The 21,184-nt window shown below is 41.2% G+C and overlaps 1 protein-coding gene across 1 annotated transcript in view; it reads right to left on the bottom strand.

Annotated features, from left to right (window-relative positions):
• Positions 1–130: 130 nt before the first annotated feature.
• Positions 131–21,184, bottom strand: part of LOC131189142 (kinesin-like protein KIF28P) — a 45,642-nt gene continuing 24,588 nt past the window's right edge. Inside the window, exons 10-22 of the mRNA XM_058165040.1 lie at positions 20,407–20,497; positions 18,096–18,150; positions 16,870–16,993; positions 14,412–14,556; positions 13,238–13,356; positions 11,027–11,134; positions 9,788–10,062; positions 9,182–9,316; positions 8,761–8,927; positions 7,341–7,447; positions 5,144–5,294; positions 2,176–2,366; positions 131–1,426 (exon numbers count right to left, since the gene is read on the bottom strand). Coding sequence (XP_058021023.1) covers positions 1,262–1,426; positions 2,176–2,366; positions 5,144–5,294; positions 7,341–7,447; positions 8,761–8,927; positions 9,182–9,316; positions 9,788–10,062; positions 11,027–11,134; positions 13,238–13,356; positions 14,412–14,556; positions 16,870–16,993; positions 18,096–18,150; positions 20,407–20,497 — 1,833 coding nt within the window. The 3' untranslated portion in view covers positions 131–1,261. The remainder of the gene's footprint in view (positions 1,427–2,175; positions 2,367–5,143; positions 5,295–7,340; positions 7,448–8,760; positions 8,928–9,181; positions 9,317–9,787; positions 10,063–11,026; positions 11,135–13,237; positions 13,357–14,411; positions 14,557–16,869; positions 16,994–18,095; positions 18,151–20,406; positions 20,498–21,184) is intronic.

The following is a 21,184-nucleotide window of genomic DNA, read 5'->3' as shown; positions in this document are numbered from 1 at the left end:
AGTTTCATAAATGTTTAAAGCATAATTCAGCTATAGTGTCAGGGTTCCAAGTAACACGCCCAACAAAATCAAACTCCGAGGCTTGAAGTTCCTCAAAGCTAACTTTTATTAGAGATGTCATATTGGCACAACTGGGAAAACCAATATCTGAAAGCTGCCGGGTTTTCCTCACCCAAAAGAAAGTTCAAGACCTTGACCACATCTCCCACATGTCCACCACAGCTCAATCAGCTCTTTCTTGAACAGAAGACATCCTTGCAAGTTTTTCTTTGCACAGTTGCCAGACACCATGGTATTGAACTTCTATGAGAAGTTTGTTATGGCTAAATCTACTTCACTTTTGCAATCCCCCTCCCAACTTCCCACGGGAGGATTGTGGCAGGCCTGGACCCTGAAGGCACAAAGGTAATATGGCTTCCAGGCATGACACTATAGTATAAGAATTAGCATGATCCAATAGGTTAAGAATATGATATATTTCAGCCTGCTATTTTAGATAGTATGATGGAAATGGAATATCATCTCTAATTTCTTTATTAGCTCAGATTAAAAGCAAGATTATGTTTAATGCTGAAGGCCTTTTTTTACATTCCGAACAAAATGGGATGTTATGGAACTGCTTATGTTTATTCACAATTTAGGAAGCAATGAGATCATCAACAACACAAACTACATGGATATAGAAATCTAAACTTTTATTATGACTTGTGGTACTGATAAAGAGAATGAAGACTCTTGGAAGTCTCATGAGATTTTATTGGTCTCATTCCAATAAAAGAGAAAGCTGAAACAAGCAAAAAACTTCACTCAGTTTAAGAACTATTTGAGGAGAAAACCACATCTCCCCACTGCTGGCAGGGCAAGCTACAGAATATAAACTGAGCAAACCTCACATTCAATGTGCACTGATGATGTCACCTAGTTGGGTACTGAAATGTCTACAGGCAGACAACCAAGCACAGAGAGCATCAAGAACTCCGTAAGTCTCATTGTTTGGAAAGGAAAGTTCATAATTAGCAACAACAAATTTTCTCGTTACTCTGTTGGGAAGAGTTGAAGATGACACACAGTACTATCCCTATTGCAATGAATATTAAATTCCGGTATACTACTTTCTATGTTGTGAACAAGGTCTAAAGGGAGAAAATCTTCAAAAAGCTAATGTTGAAATTGTGAAGAAATTAGAAGGCAGTTTGACATATAATTATATATGCAAGTACTGAATTTACAACTCACTAATGTTTTACTTGGTAAATCACATTCACTTAATGCCTTGTTGTAACCTAGCCTCTCGTTTCTTCTTAACTATTAAGGCAACATCATGTTTCAGTTTACTTATACTTGACTCAAGTTGTTCTCCAAAATCCTTCAACAAGTGTGATTGTCTCTCAGTAAAAAGTCGAAGTAGTTGAATGTTGTCTTCATCCTAAAAATAAAATAAATAGCATTCTTTCCTGCAATATTGTATAGTAAAAATGTTTAAATAATAGTGTGGTTCATTACGCCTATCAAGGAAATAGGAACTTTTGATATGAAAACAGCAAATGGGCAGCCTATAGAACAAAGCTACTTCAACAAGGTACGTTAAATAATTACTGTATAAATTAACTGGTATTTATCACATTATTCCCCAACGTTTTTGATTTAGAATAGAAAGTATTTCTAGTATCCTAAATTATAATAAGTATCCTAAAGTATCCTAAATTAGAATAGCATCTGGATATATTTACAGCAGGAGGGGATAAGACTAAGTTTAGAGTTCAATGTTGAAGCCTCCCTGGCAGCAAGTTAAGGTACCCATTTTGACTCTAATCCAGTGCTTCTCAAATAGTGGGGCGCGCCCCCCAGGGGGGGTGCGAGGCTCCGTAAAGGGCGCGTTTGACCTCGTTTTTTTTAATAATGATGCTATTTACAGTCGCACGGGGGGCGCGAAAAATGTTTTCTTCTTCCTAGGGGGGCATGACAGAAAATAATTGAGAAGCACTGCTCTAATCTAAAATTGGCCCAGTTTGGTGGTGATTGGGGGCTATCAAGGCTGTGGAAAAAGTACTAGAGGTGAAAACCTGAAGACAAACTACTCAAACGTCATGGAAATGATACCCAGAAAACAACAGAAACAGTTTAGAACTGAGGAGAACGTAATCCATGTCTTCCCAAGAGAATTGTAATGTGTACCGGGGCTCTGTAGTGCTGTAGTTTTAAGAACTGTCCTCTGATCACATTCATTTTCTGGTAGAAGGATTTGAGAGCTTTAGCAAATTCAGCATCACAGCTGACCCGAGAACTGCACGCTGTGCGGCTATCTCTTGATGCTGCTGAAATTATCTTATTAACTTGCAGTTTTGAAGGAGATTTTAAGATCTTGCCTATGAGAAGAAGATTTAAAAATCAGTATCAATGGGTTCAGAATAGGAATGCATTGTACAGAAAGGGCCCCACCATAAAATGTTAAAGTGTGTTGCTTGTTTGGAGCTCTATTTGCAATCATTCCTAATACCAGGAAATTTGGGATACATTTGTTAAAACAAAATACAGGTAGTCCTCGACTTAAAACTCTTCTTTTAGTGACTTCAAAATTATAGCACCACGAAAAAAGTGACTTGTGACCGTTTTTCACACTTACAACTACTGCTACATTCCCATGGCCATGTGATCAAAATTCAGACACTTGTATGAATTTGGCACTGGTAAAACCTAGATTTAAATCCATTCTTGGCCACAGAATCTCATTGGGTGACTTGAGGCCAGTAAATCCAACTTTCATCACAGGGTTGTGGTCGGGGAAAATACAAGAAGAGTATTTATGTACACTGCTTTTGCTCTTGAATGATGATTGGAAAACAGATGTCATAAATAAATAAATGATCTTCAGAATACCATCCCACTACAAAGTCAAAAATGAGTATTTCACTTGAAACCAGTTGGAGTGTTCCATCTGCTACGTCTCCTCCCTCATTGCGTCGGCAGATAACCGCCCGGCCGCCCTGTTTCGGGTGACCCGCTCTCTCCTTCAACAGGGGGAGCGGGATGACCCGTTGCAGGGACGTGCCGAGGAGTTTAGTGGTTATCTATACGATAAAATCGTTCAGCTTCGGGACGGTCTGGACCAAAATTGGGTAGATCTGGGTGGGATGTCGGAGAGCTGTCTTGTTGAGACTGTTTGGGATGAGTTTGATCCTGTGGCTCCCGAGGACATGGACAGGTTGCTGGGTAGGTTGAACGCCACCACATGTTTACTGGACCCGTGTCCCTCCTGGTTGGTGCTGGCCACGCAGGAGGTGACACGAGGCTGGCTCCAGGGGATTACAAATGCTTCTTTGTTGGAGGGGGTCTTTCTGGCCGCCTTGAAAGAGGCGGTGGTGAGGCCTCTCCTCAAGAAGCCTTCCCTGGACCCAGCTGTTTTAGGTAATTATCGTCCGGTCTCCAACCTTCGCTTCGCGGCGAAGGTTGTAGAGAGAGTGGTGGCACGTCAACTACCCCAGTACCTGGAGGAAACCGTCTATCTAGACCCGTTCCAGTCCGGCTTTTGGCCCGGATACGGCACTGAGACGGCTTTGGTCGCGTTGGTGGATGATCTCTGGAGGGCCAGGGATAGGGGTTATTCCTCTGCCTTGGTCCTATTAGACCTCTCAGCGGCGTTCGATACCATCGACCATGGTATCCTGCTGCACCGGTTGGAGGGATTGGGGGTGGGAGGCACCGTTTACCGGTGGTTCTCCTCCTATCTCTCCGATCGGTCGCAGACGGTGTTGACGGGGGGCGGAGATAGGCTCCGAGGCGCCTCACTTGTGGGGTGCCTCAGGGGTCGATTCTCTCGCCCCTCTTGTTCAACATCTATATGAAGCCGCTGGGTGAGATCATCAGTGGTTTCGGTGTGAGGTACCAGCTGTACGCTGACGACACTCAGCTGTACTTTTCCACACCGGACCACCCCAACGAAGCCATCGAAGTGCTGTCCCGGTGCCTGGAAGCCGTACGGGTCTGGATGGGGAGAAACAGGCTCAAGCTCAATCCCTCCAAGACGGAGTGGCTGTGGATGCCGGCATCCCGGTACAGCCAGCTGCAGCCGCGGCTGACTGTTGGGGGCGAGTCATTGGCCCCGATGGAGAGGGTGCGCAACTTGGGCGTTCTCCTGGATGGACAGCTGTCTTTTGAAGACCATTTGACGGCTGTCTCCAGGAGAGCTTTTTACCAGGTCCGCCTGGTCCGCCAGTTGCGCCCCTTTCTAGACTGGGATGCCCTATGCACGGCCACTCACGCTCTCGTGACATCTCGTCTGGATTACTGCAATGCTCTCTGCATGGGGCTCCCCTTGAGGAGCACCCGGAGACTCCAGGTAGTTCAGAATGCGGCTGCGCGGGTGATAGAGGGAGCCCCTCGTGGCTCCCACGTAACACCTCTCCTGCGCAGACTGCACTGGCTGCCTGTGGCCTTCCGGGTGCGCTTCAAGGTTTTGGTAATTATCTTCAAAGTGCTCCATGGCATAGGGCCGGGCTACTTACGGGACCGTCTGCTGCCACCGATTGCCTCTCACCGACCCGTGCGCTCTCATAGAGAGGGACTCCTCAGGGTGCCGTCGGCCAGGCAGTGCCGACTGGCGACACCCAGGGGAAGGGCCTTTTCTGTGGGGGCTCCCACCCTCTGGAACGAGCTTCCCCCAGGACTTCGCCAACTTCCTGACCTTCGAACCTTCCGCCGCGAGCTTAAGACACATCTATTTATTTGCGCAGGACTGGACTAGGATTTTTAAATTTTTAAATTTTATATTTGGTTTTAAATGGGGTTTTATTGTTTATATTTCTATTTTAAACATTTGGCCTATTGAATAAGTTTTTTAAATCAATGTTTTATTCTGTATATATTTATGTTTTTATCTGGCTGTAAACCGCCCTGAGTCCCTAGGGAGATAGGGCGGTATAAAAGTACGAACAAATAAATAAATAAATAAATAAAATAAATCTCACGTTAATAAATATTTTAAAAGTTGCCATTCTCACCAATTCCAGATGGGTGTAAGGAATGTATAACATTGTACTTCATCAACATCTGGAGCACTATCAGCCTGTGGTAACAGCTGGCTTATCAATTTCAAAATAAACATAAAGAAAAGTAAAGAATTACATTTTAATTTTTTTATACTTACTGAAATGGGTTTCTGCCTCGTATTCTTTCAGTTTAGCCTTCAGATGTATGTTTTCCTCTGTCAGAGCTCTATTAATATCTCTAAGTAATTCAGTCTCTTCTTCTAGTTTTAACACCTTGTGGTAAAGTTCAGCAATATGGCTTTCTGTATCCTAAATAAAATATATTGTTTATGATTTAGGATGTTTATATGCAATTATTCAGATGGAAATTGCTATTAATAATGCAAGCTTTTTCATTGAATTAAAATGGCTATTGCCAGTTTAAAAGCAAGGTCCAGAGCTCAGTGCAGAATGTTTGAAATGAAGTCACAAATAAATAATATACTGAACCAGGAGGACAGGGGCACTGGGGAGAAATAAAATGTGCTGATAATTTATAAATCATAAAATACATAAAATCTCCCTTTGAAGTTTGGTTACTGATGAGTATGTTGCTGGAGAAGCCTTTATTCATTTGGGAATCGCTTCCTCAAGAACAAAAAAAAAACAGCTGTCCCATCAGCAAGAAACAATTACACTGATGACTACAGATATACACACCACAGAGATCAAGACTTAATTGCCATTAAGTCAATGCCAATTCACAGCAACCACATAGGTTACCTCCAAAAGGCTCTTCAGAACTTCCAGCCTATTGCTGCTGTATGGTAATAGCTTAAAAGGCTGGTCTAATGAGATACAGTATCACTAAAATCATTTTTCCTTATTATAATAATGAGACTCGCTCTCAAAACAGCAGTTCAAAGGGGAAGCTAATCCAAATAGGAATACTGCATGGACTAAAGACTAAAATCCCACCATACAGTCTTAGGTTGTTCACTTCTGAAAAACAATTCCACAATTGAGAACTGTTTGACAAATCTGTTTAAAGTATGCCAAATTAGGAGCTTGACTGTATGCCACCCAGAGTTATCCTATGCGATGATAAGCAGCAATAAATGTAATAAATAAATGTAAATGTAATTAATTAATAGCAAGAGTAAGTGCATGAAAATTTCCAGAAACCATCTGGAAAGTTCAGGCCTCAAGATAGAGTTTCTCCTTTATCAATCATTCTCATATTTCTATTTTCCTAACAGTAGAGGTAACCTTTTTCTGGTTCCCTACTTTTTCCTTTCTGCTAGTTTCTTTGGGATTTATGGCAGAACTCGTGATGTAACTCGTGATGGGATTTTTTCCTTCCGCCCTGATCCCTTTATCATCTATAGTAGTTGTGTCAAACTCAAAACCTAGAGGCCAGATCTGGCCCATGGGGTACTTAGATCTGGCCCGCAGGGGCACCTTGGAAACAGCGAAGGACCAGCCCATGATGCTTCTGCCAGCAAAAATGGGCTCCCGAGCTCCCGCATGTGGCCCTCCTGAGCTCTGTTTTCACTGGCAGAGGCTTGCAGGAGGCTGTGACAGCCAAAAACGAAGCTTGAGAGCCTGTTTTCGCTGGCAGAGTACTCAGGCCACCACAGGCGCCCCCGCCAGAAGTGACATTGAGCTGGTCACATGCACCCCGGCCCCCCAAAGTCAAACACAACCCTGATACGGCCCTCAATGAAATTGAGTTTGATACCCCTGATCTATAGTAATCCTACCAACAGTTTGATATTGGTTGCTCTTCCAAAGCTCTGGGACAGATCAGTTGCCAACTTATGGCACTTTGGGAAATCTGTTTCTATTATGTTGCAAGGGAGCTGTGATATTATTCCTACAATAGTGCTTTCTCCCCATAAACATTTGTGCAAGTTTGAATGTCTGTCCTGAGGATATCCCAAATGAAGTGAGAGTGCAATGGCATCAAACTACACTCTTCTGTAAATCTCTCATTAACTCTTGCCACAACTATCTCCTCCAACCTTTGAAGATTCTGAACAGTGAGTCAAGAAAGTAGGGTCCTTCTGTCCGAATGATCCAATTCCAGGCAACATTTCCAGCCTTATCACACATATAACATGTTATCTTGCCAGTACCACTGTCCCACTCCGGTATAACTTTCTACTTCTTTCTCTATTCGCTTAACCTTTTCCAATTGTGGCCTTTTCCCGACAACCCTCTAGAATCCTCTTCCCCCTTCCCCTGGACTCCCTCCTGCCTCTCTTTCATACTCCTTCTCTATTCAAAAGCAGGCCAAGTGCATAAAAGCATTCATTATTTGAGCCATATGGAAACGAAGAACAAACTACTTTTAACTGCTGCTCACACACTCACCAGATCACCTCGTGTTAAAATCCCTGCTTTTGGATTATCGATAATATATGAGCCTTCAGTAATGACAGCCATGCCTTCCTCAATCGAACACAGTTCTGCACATCCTTCTGCAGGACCAGGAAAATACTGTTACTTAAGAAGCATGCATTGTTTTCTATCTGACAACAGGATCAATTTATGTCAGTATCACTTATTTTTCTATCAGTAATCCTGAGTAACCTTGAAGTGTTGGACTGATATGCCCTTAGGCTTCAGATTTCTATTTTAAAGATTCTTTACATCATGCTTCTAAATAGATTAGCCTCAGCTACCTCGAGTGGTCCTTCTTCCCCTCTCACCTGATGGCATATTCTGCTACTTCAAGTGCCTGCAGGCATCCCACTCTTAGCCAACAACCACCATTATGATATTGCTCATGCTCAGTATCCTAGGGAAACAAGGAAGCATGATAGAGGACTCAGTGTCATCTAGGAAGGCTAAGCATGCTGGACGAATGACATCCAAGTGATGTCATCCAGAGTCATTGGATTAGGGAGATGGACAGCAATAAAATTGAATAAATAAGTAAACAATTTCCAACAGAATAGTCAGAATTTTGTAGTCTGTGGTAGTCTAATAATGACCAGGCAAGATGAACCAACCAACAGTAAAAAGAATTATGCATTTGGTCCAAAAGTCAACAGTACAGCTTTCTACACTGAAAATTGAACTTGAACTGGTATAGTATATATTGTATTGTTCCAGCTCCTTATAATGCAAAATGATCTGCAATGCTTAGAAGCCACAGACATGGGAATAAAATATTATATTATTATTTTCTTCCTGTCAATTATTGTATTGTTTATGCTTAGTTTAATATTTAATTAGTTTAAAATACATGATTCCCAAATAAGGTTTCTTTCCATTAAATATGAACTTATTGCATGATAATTGGAGACAATATCTTTGCATTATGATGTAAGGAAAATCAGTTGTTTTGTATTAAAATTTACAAAGATTGCATATGACTGTATGAGGACTGGAAATTTTAGGAAAGATGAACCTCTTTTTCTTTTCAAAGTTCAATCTTCTAAGCAGAAGATTGTTCTGAGCATTTGAAAAGGAGAACATTAGGACAGTCTTTTATGCTGCCTCGTGAAAGGTGGTCAATAACTCTAGATCAGGGGTCTCCAACCTTGGCCACTTTAAGCCTGGAGGACTTCAACTCCCAGAATTCCCCAGCCAGCAAAGCAAAGCTTAAGGGCTTAAAGTGGCCAAGGTTGGAGACCCTGGGCTAGGAAGACTAAGAGTAAATGATTTTTTAATGTTGTTTCAAAAAAAAAACAATAAAAGACTGGTTTATACAGTGTGTCTGTGTTTATAGCCATGAAGCTTATCAAGATGCAAATGTAATTTAATAACGCTGAAATTAAAAGAATACCTTGAAGTCCCCACAAGTCAACAATTAAAGCATTTCTCTGTAGATAATTCAAAAAATCTTGGGAAACCTTCATGGATGAAAATTGAACCAATTCTTCTATTTTAGGATTTGCGTTTTTCCAAGCAGGTTTTGTGTATAATATGTGTGGGAGATCATAAACTTTATATCTAAATATGCAAAAGAAGCAACAGTTCAATGAAAAGTCAGTTATTTTACTACTATTTATTTTCGCACCACTTTCCCTCTGAAAGAAGCCCAGAAACAAAGCGAAAAAGAATCAAAGTAACCTTCGTTTAAAAGGGGAAAAAAATGAAATTGAGCACTAAACAGGCAGATACCTTCAATAAGACAATAAAAATGCAAGGCTCAAAATATGTTCATTTTTAAATGCAAATAACAAATGGAAAAAAAAAAAGAATACCCAATTTGAATTCCCCTTTGGGCAACTTCTTTAATCCATTTAACTCCAAGGCATTGAAAAATGTGTATCTGGAAATCAATTCTTTTGCCTAGCAATTCCAAAGGATCAATAATCATATCATCATCTGTCAAAGGTCTGTGGAGTGGAAGGAGAGAAAAACCGTTAAGAGTAGTGCAAAGCATGTAAGAGAGTAGTGACATGCATCCTGTCGGGATGTGACGATGGCTATGAACCTGTTCCAACCAACCCCCCTCCTTAAAATGGCTGCATGGAAGACCATCACTTTTCAAATAGCCATTTGTCATTCTTTCCAAATTAGGACTTGTTAACTCTGAATCCTGAGTTATTCTCACTATTCAGGAAAATTATCTGCATCAGGGGTCTCCAACCTTGGCAACTTTAAGCCTGGCGGACTTCAACTCCCAGAATTCCCCAGCCAGCTTTGCTGGCTGGGGAATTCTGGGAGTTGAAGTCCGCCAGGCTTAAAGTTGTCAAGGTTGGAGACCCCTGATCTGCATTATCTCATGCTTATCATGTTCTATGAGTCAGAGAAGAGCATTTCCTGGGTCAATTTTTATTCTGCAGTTAGGCTACATAAATGCTTACCTCCCATTTTGCGCACATGGGATAATGTTGATCAATAGGATTGCTTCCTCCACTCCTTCAGAATTCAGAAGTTCTATTTGTTCCTCAAGCTTCATGCAATAAGCAAGAGACTGGAGCCAGATATGAGCAGATCCCAGATGAATGGCCTCCACAGGATCCCAAAATGGATCACTCTCTTGGTCAACGTGTACATCTTCTCCATTTAAAAACTGCTGGTAAAGCTCTTCCATTAAAAATTTTCTGTTGATGAACTTGGGTTTTGACCAAATCCATACCTACAAAAACCAATCCTATTCTGTCTTAACTTTTTATACTATGAAAACCGCATGTATTGTTCAAAAAGATAGAGGCAGCATAGACAGAAATCTCTATTTGGATCTAAAGTCTTGGAAATTGTTATAAATATGTGTCTTCACTTCCAGCATAATTGAGAGAAGAGAGGCTGAACATATAGCGTATGATTGTTAGTTTTTGCTTTTGTTAATAAACATAAGCAAGGATTAACAAGTAAATAATCTGCCTTCCAAGTGAACAGTCCCTAGAGGTATTTGGCATTTTATTTTCTGAAAAAGAAGGATGACCATCACAGTTCAGTTCTATCTGGACTAGGAGAAGTAGGATGTGGCTCCCGCCCCCGAACCTGGCCCCATGCCCGAAAGTGCCTTGGAGCCGGGCCTGCTGCCAGAAAGTGACTTGGACAGTGAGGGGGAAGGGCCATCAGGACTTACCTCGGAAGCACCGGCCTTCCTGGATCAGCTCCAGGAGCCAGAAGCAGGCCAAGCGAAAGAGATAACGAGACCTCCTTCCCCTGACTCTCCCCCCCCCCCAGGCCACGCCTGCAGACCCAGCTGACAGCAATCAGACTTGGCTCAATCCCAGGTTTCGTAGGCAGGAGAGAAGAGAACAACAGAAGCAGGGGAGGGGCAGGCCTAAGAAGTGCTGGGTCATGGAGCCACACCCCACAGGATATAAAAGGCAGCAAGAGCTGGTGTGTCTCTTTGTAACAGGCAAATCCACGGATTGACTAGAGCTGGAGGTTGTGACTCACCAGCGTCTTGGCAGCCAAGGAGGGCTCTTAATAAATAAATATGTCTTTACATTTGAACAGCTAATTTGGAGCTTCAGCATCAGGGTCAACCTCACTCAAAATGAGACCAATCACAGTACCATGAATGCTTTTAGATGGGATGCACTCTTGCAATAATGCAATCTTCTATTAATGCAGAAATAGGTTCATACCTGGTTAGTAACTTTGTGTACTACTTTAATTATGATTTCTTTTTGTAGGTCATAACCTCTGGAGTCCGAAGATGCTAGATTTTTCACTTTCAGTTCTAACTTTAGATCCTGTTAAAGAAAAGCTCAATACAATATTTTTGTTGAGTAGCACTTTGGCATAAATGTGGAAAGCTACCAAAAGCAAACTCATGGAGATTTTTGTATATTTGTTTGTCTATGTATTTCTATGTATTTCCTTCCTTTTCAAGAGGTTTCCAGTGTTAGGTTCCTTTAATGTAATTTACAACTTCTTCACTGCAAAAACATATGGACTACAAATCTTGATCAGGGAAAAGCAATAGATGCAATCTACATAGACTTCTGTAAAGCCTTCAACTCAATAGTACATGATAAACTTCTCCTAAAACTAAAATCCTAGGGCATCTCAGGACCCCTCCACAATTGGATAACAGCTTTTCTATCAAACAGACAACGAGTGGTCAAAATTGGCAATGCTCTATTAAACCCTGTTCCTGTTAAAAGTGGCGTTCCCCAAGGCAGCGTTCTTGGACCAACACTCTTCATATTATACATTAATGATCTCTGTGACCATATTACAAGTAATTGTGTTCTCTTTGCTGTTGATGTCAAACTATTTAACACCACCAACAATACAGCTATCCTCCAAAAAGACCTGGACTTCTTATCTGAATGGTCTAAAACTTGGCAACTCCAAATTTCAACCAGCAAATGTTCAGTCTTACATATTGGAAAAAAGAACCTAAACACTAAGTACAAGCTTGATGGACATTACTTTACTGATGACCCCCACCCTGTTAAAGATCTTGGAGTTTTCATATCAAATGATCTAAGTGCCAAAGCCCACTGTAACTACATCGCAAAAAAGGCTTTAAAAGTTGTAAACCTAATCTTGCGTAGCTTCTTCTCCAAAAACACTACACTACTAACCAGAGCATATAAAACATTTGCTAGACCAATTCTTGAATACAGCTCAATTGCTTGGAACCCATACCACATTTCTGACATCAGTACAACTGAACATGTCCAGAAATATTTTACAAGAAGAGTACTCCACTCCTCCAAATACAACAAAATACCTTATGCCACCAGACTTGAAATCCTGGGTTTAGAAAATTTAGAACTACGCCGCCTTCGACATGACCTGAGTTTAACTCATAGAATCATGTATTACAATGTCCTTCCTCTCAAAGACTACTTCAGCTTCAATTGCAACAATCTATGAGCACACAATAGATTTAAGCTTAATGTTAACCGCTCCAATCTTGATTGCAGAAAATATAACTTCAGTAACAGAGTTGTTAATGCTTGGAATACACTACCTGATTCTGTGGTCTCTTCCCAAAATCCCAAAAGCTTCAACCAAAAACTATCTACCATTGACCTCACCGCATTCCTAAGAGGTTTGTAAGGGGCGTGCATAAGAGCAAAAACGTGCTACCGTTCCTGTCCTATTGTTTTCCTTTGTTATATCCAATTATATAGTTATTACATACTCATACTCATATATATGCTTATATATTGTATAATTATTTCATGCTTATGCTTATATATACTGTGTGACAAAAATAAATAAAATAAATAAAATTATTCTGCAATATTATTTACTTCAGAGCATACGTAGTCACAACAATACCCTATTCTGTGAAAGAAACATTATTGTTCTTATTTACTGAATGACAATACAAAAATAGATTACATAACTGAATCAAGAAGTACCTTCAAGCTACTCATGTTCTCATGTTCTTCCTAAGCACGTACAACTCTGCCAAGAATAGATTGTGCCACAGTTCCACATGAGACATGAGACTAATCCACGCACAAGATTTCCATCTTGTGGTGACTTAGTTTCTCAGAAATGCTGCCACAATAATAAAACTTATTTATAGTCAGTCAATTTTAAGTTAACTAGCATGTCTATTTCATTTATAGACTAGCTCTAACCCATTTCCCCCTTACATCAGGGATGCCAAACTCGCGGCATCACATTGTCGTCGTGAGATGTATCGTCATTTTTCCCCCCCTTTAGCTAAACCGGGGGGCAGATGTGGCCAGCGCATGATGCATCTGGCTCGCAGGGCTGCAAGTTTGACACCCTGGCCTTATATCATGAAATACCTTTAATAAATGCTGGGTTGCAACACCCAAAAATCGAGTTTATAATAAAGAGAGAAGCATCCATTCAAGCCATACCTTCTTCAACTCTATACTCATCTGATTTGCTTCAGCAACCAATGGCATCAACTTAATATAATCATGGAATGCAGCAAGGACACTGGGGTCTGGCTTGCCATCCTTCCTGTTTGCAGCACCTTTCAGAAAAGCAGCCCAGGGTCAAGACTAAACAAATAAAGTTGCCTGCATTTATTTATTTTTGGGGAAAATTAATAACTTATTGGAACGTATGTAGGATTACATCTTTTGCTAGCTTACATTGACTATCATATTGCAGAAACATCCCTTTTGTTGTGGCTCTAGCCCACCCACCCCCAGGCCTGGCCCCCTGCCAGAAAGTGACTCAGAGAGTGAGGGGAAGGGGCCGTCAGGGCTCCCCTCTGCAGGGCCAGCCTCTCTGGCTCATCTCCAGGAGCCAGAGGCAGGCCAGGTGAAGGAGGTGACAAGGCCTCTGTCTCCTGTATCTCCCCCCGCCCAGGCAACGCTTCCAGAACCAGCTGTGGACAATCAGTCCTGGTTAGATCCCAGGTTTCATAGACAAGAGAGGCGGGAACAACAAAAGAAGGGGTGGGGAAGGCCTAGAGAGTGCTGAGTCACGGAGCCACACCCCACAGGGTATAAAAGCAGGAGGGGCTGCTCTACTACTTCGTGATAGACAAAACAAACTGACTGGAGAAAACTTGAGCTGAACTATTTGACTGAGCATTTGGCCTGGATTGCTGTCTGTTCCTGACTTCCTGGTTGCTCCGGTAACGAGCTTCTGTGACGCCAGCATCAGGGAAGATAAAGAAAACCTTGGCAAATGTTCACTGGTCTGCTGCCAGAGCTGATAGCTGCCGAGGACTAAATTGCTGGCTAATTGAGTCAGTTCACGTGTCTCCCGGACTGAGATGCGGGGGACAGAACACCTTTATTGATGAGACAATGACCTAAGCACACTATTACTTTAAGTTTTTGGATGGTGCCCGTCAACTTCAAGTTCATGTCCCATTTCCATACTTTGCAAAGTGCTGCTTGGAATAGCGGGATGGGTCTGTTAGTCTCTCTGATTGTTATTAAGACATGGAATCCCTTCAATCCTTGCTCACTGAACAGATTTTCAAACAAGTTTACAATGAAAGAAGAGCATCTTGTTACATGTTTAAAACTGCAAACCGCAACAGAAGAATGATCACATTAAGAAAATGCTTACCAAGTTTGTCTACACTGAAGCCTTTGGCAGCTGCCAGCTCTGACTGAATGAAATCGTAATCATATCTGCTCAGATCCTCGCAGGTGCGCTGGATTGGAGGGCCAATGTAGAGGTATGCACTGTTTGATCCCAAAATTAGCCGGTCCTGAAGGATTGTATACACTATACATCAGTGGTGAGTTTCAAATTTTTTTACTACTGGTTCTGTGGGTGTGGCTTTGTGGGCGTGACATGCTTTGTGGGCATGGCTTTGTGGGTGTGGCAGGGGAAGGATACTGTAAAATCTCCATTCCCTCCCCAATCCAGGGGAAGGTTACTGCAAAATCCCCATTTCCTCCCGATCAGCTGGGACTCAGGAGGCAGAGAATAGATCAGGGCTGGGCCAGTCAGAGGTGGTATTCAAAACTATTCAAAATTTCCACTACCAGTTCTCCAGAACCGGTCAGAACCTGCTGAAAACCCATCTCTGCTATACATGCTGAAAAAATTTCTATTTCATTGTAGTTAATAAACCTTACCAAAGACCAAAACTATTAACTGAATATTCTTGTTTTGGAGCCAGGAAAAGGGTGAGAGACTTGTTATTTAAAAGGGATTAAACTGTTGTTTTTAAATTTATTATTCTTTTTTTTTTTGCTTTTAAAATAATGACAGAGCAACAGAAAAAATAAAACCACAAAATAAAAATGCATAGATTGTCAAAGAAGAAATACAAAACACATAAAATCACTGCGCTCTTAAGTGAAAAGAACTCTTTCAAATGGCTTAACTACAAACTCAGCATGTGGCCTTAAGCCATCTGTTTCCTTACAACATTAGCCCCTTTTTCTAAAATGCACAGATAATACCAATGCAATATTAGCCTACTTAAAACGACTTTATTTTTAATAAAATTAAGTAATGAAGCACTTTGTGCTCTGCACAATGTACAATACAAGTGTCCAGTACATCCAAAAGGAAAGATTCAAATCTCCAATTTACCCTGAAATGATTTTGCTATTTCTCAGTCTAGCTTTCAGAATTATTGTGAAAATAAAACAGCAGAGAAGAGGGGAAAGAACCAGAAATCACATCTTGGAAGTCCTTGAGGAAAGTGGGATGTGAGAGTAACAAATCAATGAGTAAGTGTGCTGTTCATTTTTGGCTGCAATGGATTTGATCTGGAAGACTTTAAAAAATGCTTCTAAGATAAGTTTTACATCTGCTAAACCAGGGGTAGTCAATCTTTTTATACCTACCGCCCACTTTTGTATCTCTGATAGTAGTAAAATTTTCTAACCACCCACCGGTTCCACAGTAATGGTGATTTATAAAGTAGGGAAGTAACTTTTCTTTATAAAATTTATAATTTGACAATTTGACAAAACCCCTACCGCCCACCATGAAAGCTGGAACGCCCACTAGTGGGCGGTAGGGACCAGGTTGACTACCACTGTGCTAAACAAATAATTCTTTCAACACTGTCAAACTATTTACTAAATCTGCACTACTATTAATCTTCTCATCATTCCCTTCACTCATCTCCTTCCACTTATGACTGTAACTTTGTTGCTTGTATCCTTACGATTTTTACTGATATTGTTTCCTGATTGCTTATTTGTAGCCTATGACTATGACTATCATTAAGTATCATTGTATCATTAAGTGTTAAATTTGTACCCTATGACTATCATTAAGTGTTGTAAGTGTTGTACCTTGATGAAGGTATCTTTACTTTTATGTACACTGAGAGCATATGCACCAAGGCAAATTCCTTGTGTGTCCAATCACACTTGGCCAATAAAGAATTCTACTCTATTCTACATTCAAGAGGAAGAGTCGAAAAGTAAAATTGCCTGTTTCAAATGTAGTCTAATTTCCTCACTACTTGGGCAAACTTTGTTTCATTGAAACAAGATACTGGGTCCTATAGCAATGCCATTGTGTGGTTTGTTTGTGAACTTACCCTGCTTTTTGAACACAAATTGTTTCTTAGTCAACAAAATATAGTTAAAGAATTTACAGCGTGTGTGAACCCAATCTGCTTTCCCTTTGATGCTTATACAATAGCCAAAGTAATAATTTTCTCTCCAAAGTATAATATTCCATTGTGCTTTAGATTATACAAGCTGTGAATTCAGTTGATGTTCTCTGGTATCTGCCAAGTCTTGGATTAATTTCCTGTTTATATTGCCTGTATAAAATACAAAACTGGAGAGGTTGCCAAAATACTAATTAGGCCATAATGTTCAACAAAACGTTCAGCTTGGTGGCTACAATACTTGCATCTACTCTCTCTTAATGGAAACTGAGTTCTTCCCAAATGATCCTAAGCCTCAGTTTGAAAATCCAGTTTGCTCAGTAGCTGTAGCAGAGATGAGTTTCAAGTGCCATCTGGTTTGTACTTTGGAGCAATAGCATTCTGAGGTAGGAGACACACCAGGACATGCGAGAAATGACAAATCCTCACAAAACTCACCAGATGCTGAAGTTTAGTTTTCACCACAATGGGTACTCCGTTCACAATGACCTTACATTTATCCCAAGGAGAGATAGTAACTTTGCCATCGGTGTACGTGAATGTTGCGTGCTTATCCAAAATGCTGGAAAAGAGCAAGGCAAGCACTTCATACCACAAGTCAAAGGGTTTCCTGCTATAAATCCAGGAAATATAAGAGGACGGCTAGTAACACAACCATATATGGAACAAAGAAGACATCATTGGGAATGAGGAGAAAATGAAGGGAGGATGTTAAAGTTCAATGACAATGTCCTTACTTTGTATATCACACATTTCTATTTCAGTCACTACCAACCCTTTCACATCTCACAAGCTGCAAGAGATTATCTACTCCTGCAATAGCTTCTTATTTAGCCAAGCTTAAGATTTTTGAAAGGGTAAGGGCTGGAAAAGATAAAGCAATGTTTCAAAATGTTCAGCACTGAATCTGGGAGGAAATGTTTTAAAGTTTTACATTTTCTTGTAATTATCTAAAGCTCATGTTACAATGGTTGTATGATTCCTGCCTCAAAATGGTGGCAAGAATTGTACCACAAATTGTAGTTGAAAGACATTGAGAAAGAAAGGGCGCTGATCAGGGGTGAAATCCAGCAGGTTCTGACAGGTTCTGGAGAACCAGTAGTGGAAATTTTGAGCAGTTCGGAGAACTGGCAAATACCACCTCTGGCTGGCCCCAGAGTGGGGTGGGTATGGAGATTTTGCAATATCCTTTTCCAGGAGTGTGGAGGGGATGGGGATTTTGCAGTATCCTTCCCCTGCCATGCACACCAAGCCACGCCCACCAAGCCACGCCCACAGAACCAATAATTTTAAAAAATGGATTTCACCATTGGCGTTGATGATCCATATGTGTCTGGAGACTCAGGTTGTTATGATCCAAAAGAAAGGAATGGACCCTAAGACAAATAAATATGTAACACATAATTTGTCTTAGAGTGTCTATTCCTTTGTTACACTAAGGAAAAAAATTCTTACATACTAAGCTATTCAGAGAGATGCCTAGAATATCACAGCTGTGAGACAGGGAGACAAAGGTATTAATAAGCCTCTTATTTAATAAGCTTCTTAGAGTGATTTTATACCTGCCTGAATAATCATTGCACAAAAATACAGAAAACCCAATAATAACCTCATCAAGTTCACGCATTCTCTGATAGTGAGCACCGAATTGTTCTGATACATACCCCAAACCTCTGAGGATGATTGTGTTTGATGGAGATTGGCCAACCTCAGAAGACCCTGAAAGAAAAACATTTGTCTTGCAAATTTGTGTCATACTGAATATTGATCTAGATCAGTCTATTGCAAATGGGCTTTTTCCAGATGCACTGGAACTGTATTTCCTAGACCAGCGGTCACCAACTGGTGGTCCATGGACCACTGGTAGTCTGTGAGAAAATTTTGGTAGTCCGCAGAAAAATTATTTGCATTTTTTATATAGCACTAAATCAGGGGTCCTCAAATTACACCCCCTGGGCCGGATATGTGCATGAATGTTTGTGTTGCTGCAGAGAGTCTCCCCATTTGGGGTCTTTTTGTGTGGGTTGGAGGGGGGCAGAAATTCCAACTTGGGGTCTGCTTCAGCTTCTTGGTGTGGGGCTTTGGGCGAAGGCTAGAGGGAAGTGCTGCTGGTGGCAAAGAGCTGGAGGGCCTTGTTCCAGTGGGACTATATCATGTCCTGGAACTGGCTGACCATTTCAGCCTGCTGAGCCTCCAAGCACCAGTACCTGGTCTTGTACTCCCGCAGATCTTCCCTCTGCTTGGAAAGCCTATGCTCGTAGTCCTCAGTGAGGTTCTTCTGCTGAGCCTCCTTCTTGGTCAGATTCAATTTGAACTGAGCCAGCTGTTTTGCCAACTCTTTCTCATGGTGGCTACTTAGCTCCAACAACTGCTTCCTGTTGGGGCCCTAAGGAGTCCCGGTGGGCAGGCAGGAGAGGAATGGGTGGGAGGAATGAGTAGAGGCTGGCGAGGTGCCCCTTGATGTGAGTGACATTGAATTGGCCATGCCCACCCAGTCAAATGATCACCTAGTCATGCCTCCACAGTCACCCAGATCATATTAGTGGTCCATGGAATTTAAAATTATGAATTTAGTGGTCCCTGAGGTCCGAAAGGTTGGTGACCCCTGTCCTAGATTGCCAAGCCAGAATGGCCAATATTCTGCTGTTTGTAATTCTGAGAGTTTATTCATATATAAAGAGTATCAGATCAATGAAGGTTACCCAAGGGTGTCCATAATAGGAACATACAAAACAAACAGTTAACAGAAAATTAACAAAACTAACAAACAGATAAAGATCTAGTGATCCACTGAGTTTGCCCTTTCCTTAAGATACTGGTACAATTTTCATTAAAAAAAACAGGCTGTAAGTTCTTACATTTCTTTGAATGCCTTTGTTTATGCATCGAGTGCTTAATACTGGGACCAATCGCAATGGAGCCAAATTTTCTGTTGCTAAGCGAGACATTTTTTAAGTGAGTTTTGCTCCACTTTCTTGCCACAGTTGTTAAGTGAACTGCTGCAGCTGTTACGTTAGTAAGAAGGTTGCGAAGTGAATCTAGCTTTACCACTGACTTTGCTTGTCAGAAGGTTACAAAAGATGGCTCTGGGACACATGACTCAGGGACACTGCAACGGTCGTAAATATGAGTCAGTTGCCAAGTATCTGAATTTTGATCAGATGACCATAGGGATGCTATGCGGCCATGGTCGTAAGTGTGAAAAACAGTCATAAGTCACCGATTTCAGTGCCGTTGTAACTTCAAACAGTCACTAAATCAGGGGTCTCCAACCTTGACAACTTTATTTATTTATTTATTTTATTCAATTTTTATACCGCCCTTCTCCCGAAGGACTCAGGGCGGTGTACAGCCAAGTAAAAAATCACAATATCAATATTAAAAGAAATTAAAACAAGCATATTATAAAATGGCCAGATTTAAAACAAATTAAAATATTAAAATATAAATAACCCAATAAAATTTTAACCCAATAAAATTTTAGGCCAGTCCCGCTTGAATAAATAAGTGCGTTTTCAGCTCACGGCGAAAGGTCCGAAGATCAGGTACTTGACGTAAACCAGGGGGAAGCTCATTCCAGAGTGTGGGAGCTCCCACAGAGAAGGCCCTGCCCCTGGGGGCCGCCAGCCGACATTGTTTGGCGGATGGCACCCTGAGAAGGCCCTCTCTGTGAGAGCGTACGGGTCGGTGGGAGGCGAACGGTAACAGCAGACGGTCTCGTAAGTACCCGGGTCCTAAGCCATGGAGCGCTTTAAAGGTGGTGACCAAAATCTTAAAGCGCACCCGGAAGACCACTAAGACTTGTGGACTTCAACTCCCAGAATTCCTAAGCTTTGCTGGCTGAGGTATTCTGGGAATTGAAGTCCGCAAGTCTTAAAGTTGCCAAGGTTGGAGACCCCTGCACTAAATGAACTGTTGTAAGTCAGGGACTACCTGTTTTGCAAAAGGAAATGTTACAGTTAAACAAAATAATACCCTCTTGAATGAAATACTTCAGAACTCCTGACAGTTGAGGGTCTTCGTTAATATTCACAAGATATGGAAAAGTTTCCGTCATCTGTCTCTCCTGCTGAAGAATCAAAGAAATCTTATTTCTGCAGCTACTCTTCCTCCACATGCTGAGAATCCCATGACATAGTCCTTTTAAGTAATGAATACATTTGGTCTTTTCCCAAGGAATTCTGAAAAAGAGGGCTATTATAAATAACGGTGCCATTGTGTACTGTATTCCTCTCAAAATCATTCTTCTGATTTAAAAATCTAGTATGACAACAAAATCATACCTATTTGGCATTTATACTTCTAAGGACATCTGAAACTTTATGAAGCAGGAATCTTTGTAGCTACAGGGATAGTTCTCCAGATTTGAGTATTAACAGTATGAATGTTTGCTTTTATATCCTGGAAACCCCTCACATATATATTAATAGGTATTAAAGGTATATCACCATCTATGAGAATTTAATTTTTTGCACCATTATTTCTTCTGTTCTCAGGACAGTGTTTTCATTTGTTGTACTTTCTTCTTACACCTTTCCCCCCCCCCCAACACACTAGTACAGGGGTCTCCAACCTTGGTCCCTTTAAGACTTGTGGACTTCAACTCCTAGAGTCCCTCAGCCAGCAAAGCTGGGAGTTGAAGTCCACAAGTCTTAAAGGGACCAAGGTTGGAGATCCCTGCACTAGTACAGTTCTATAGCTCATTCCAAAGATGGACATCTGGACTGAAGGAGAACTATACTTGTTCTTGAAG

The sequence above is a fragment of the Ahaetulla prasina genome, chromosome 1 (assembly GCF_028640845.1).
Source record: "Ahaetulla prasina isolate Xishuangbanna chromosome 1, ASM2864084v1, whole genome shotgun sequence".
Classification (NCBI taxonomy): Eukaryota; Metazoa; Chordata; class Lepidosauria; order Squamata; family Colubridae; genus Ahaetulla; species Ahaetulla prasina.
The sequence above is the reverse complement of the archived record's forward strand: the minus strand, read 5'-3'. Positions and strand labels throughout refer to the sequence as shown.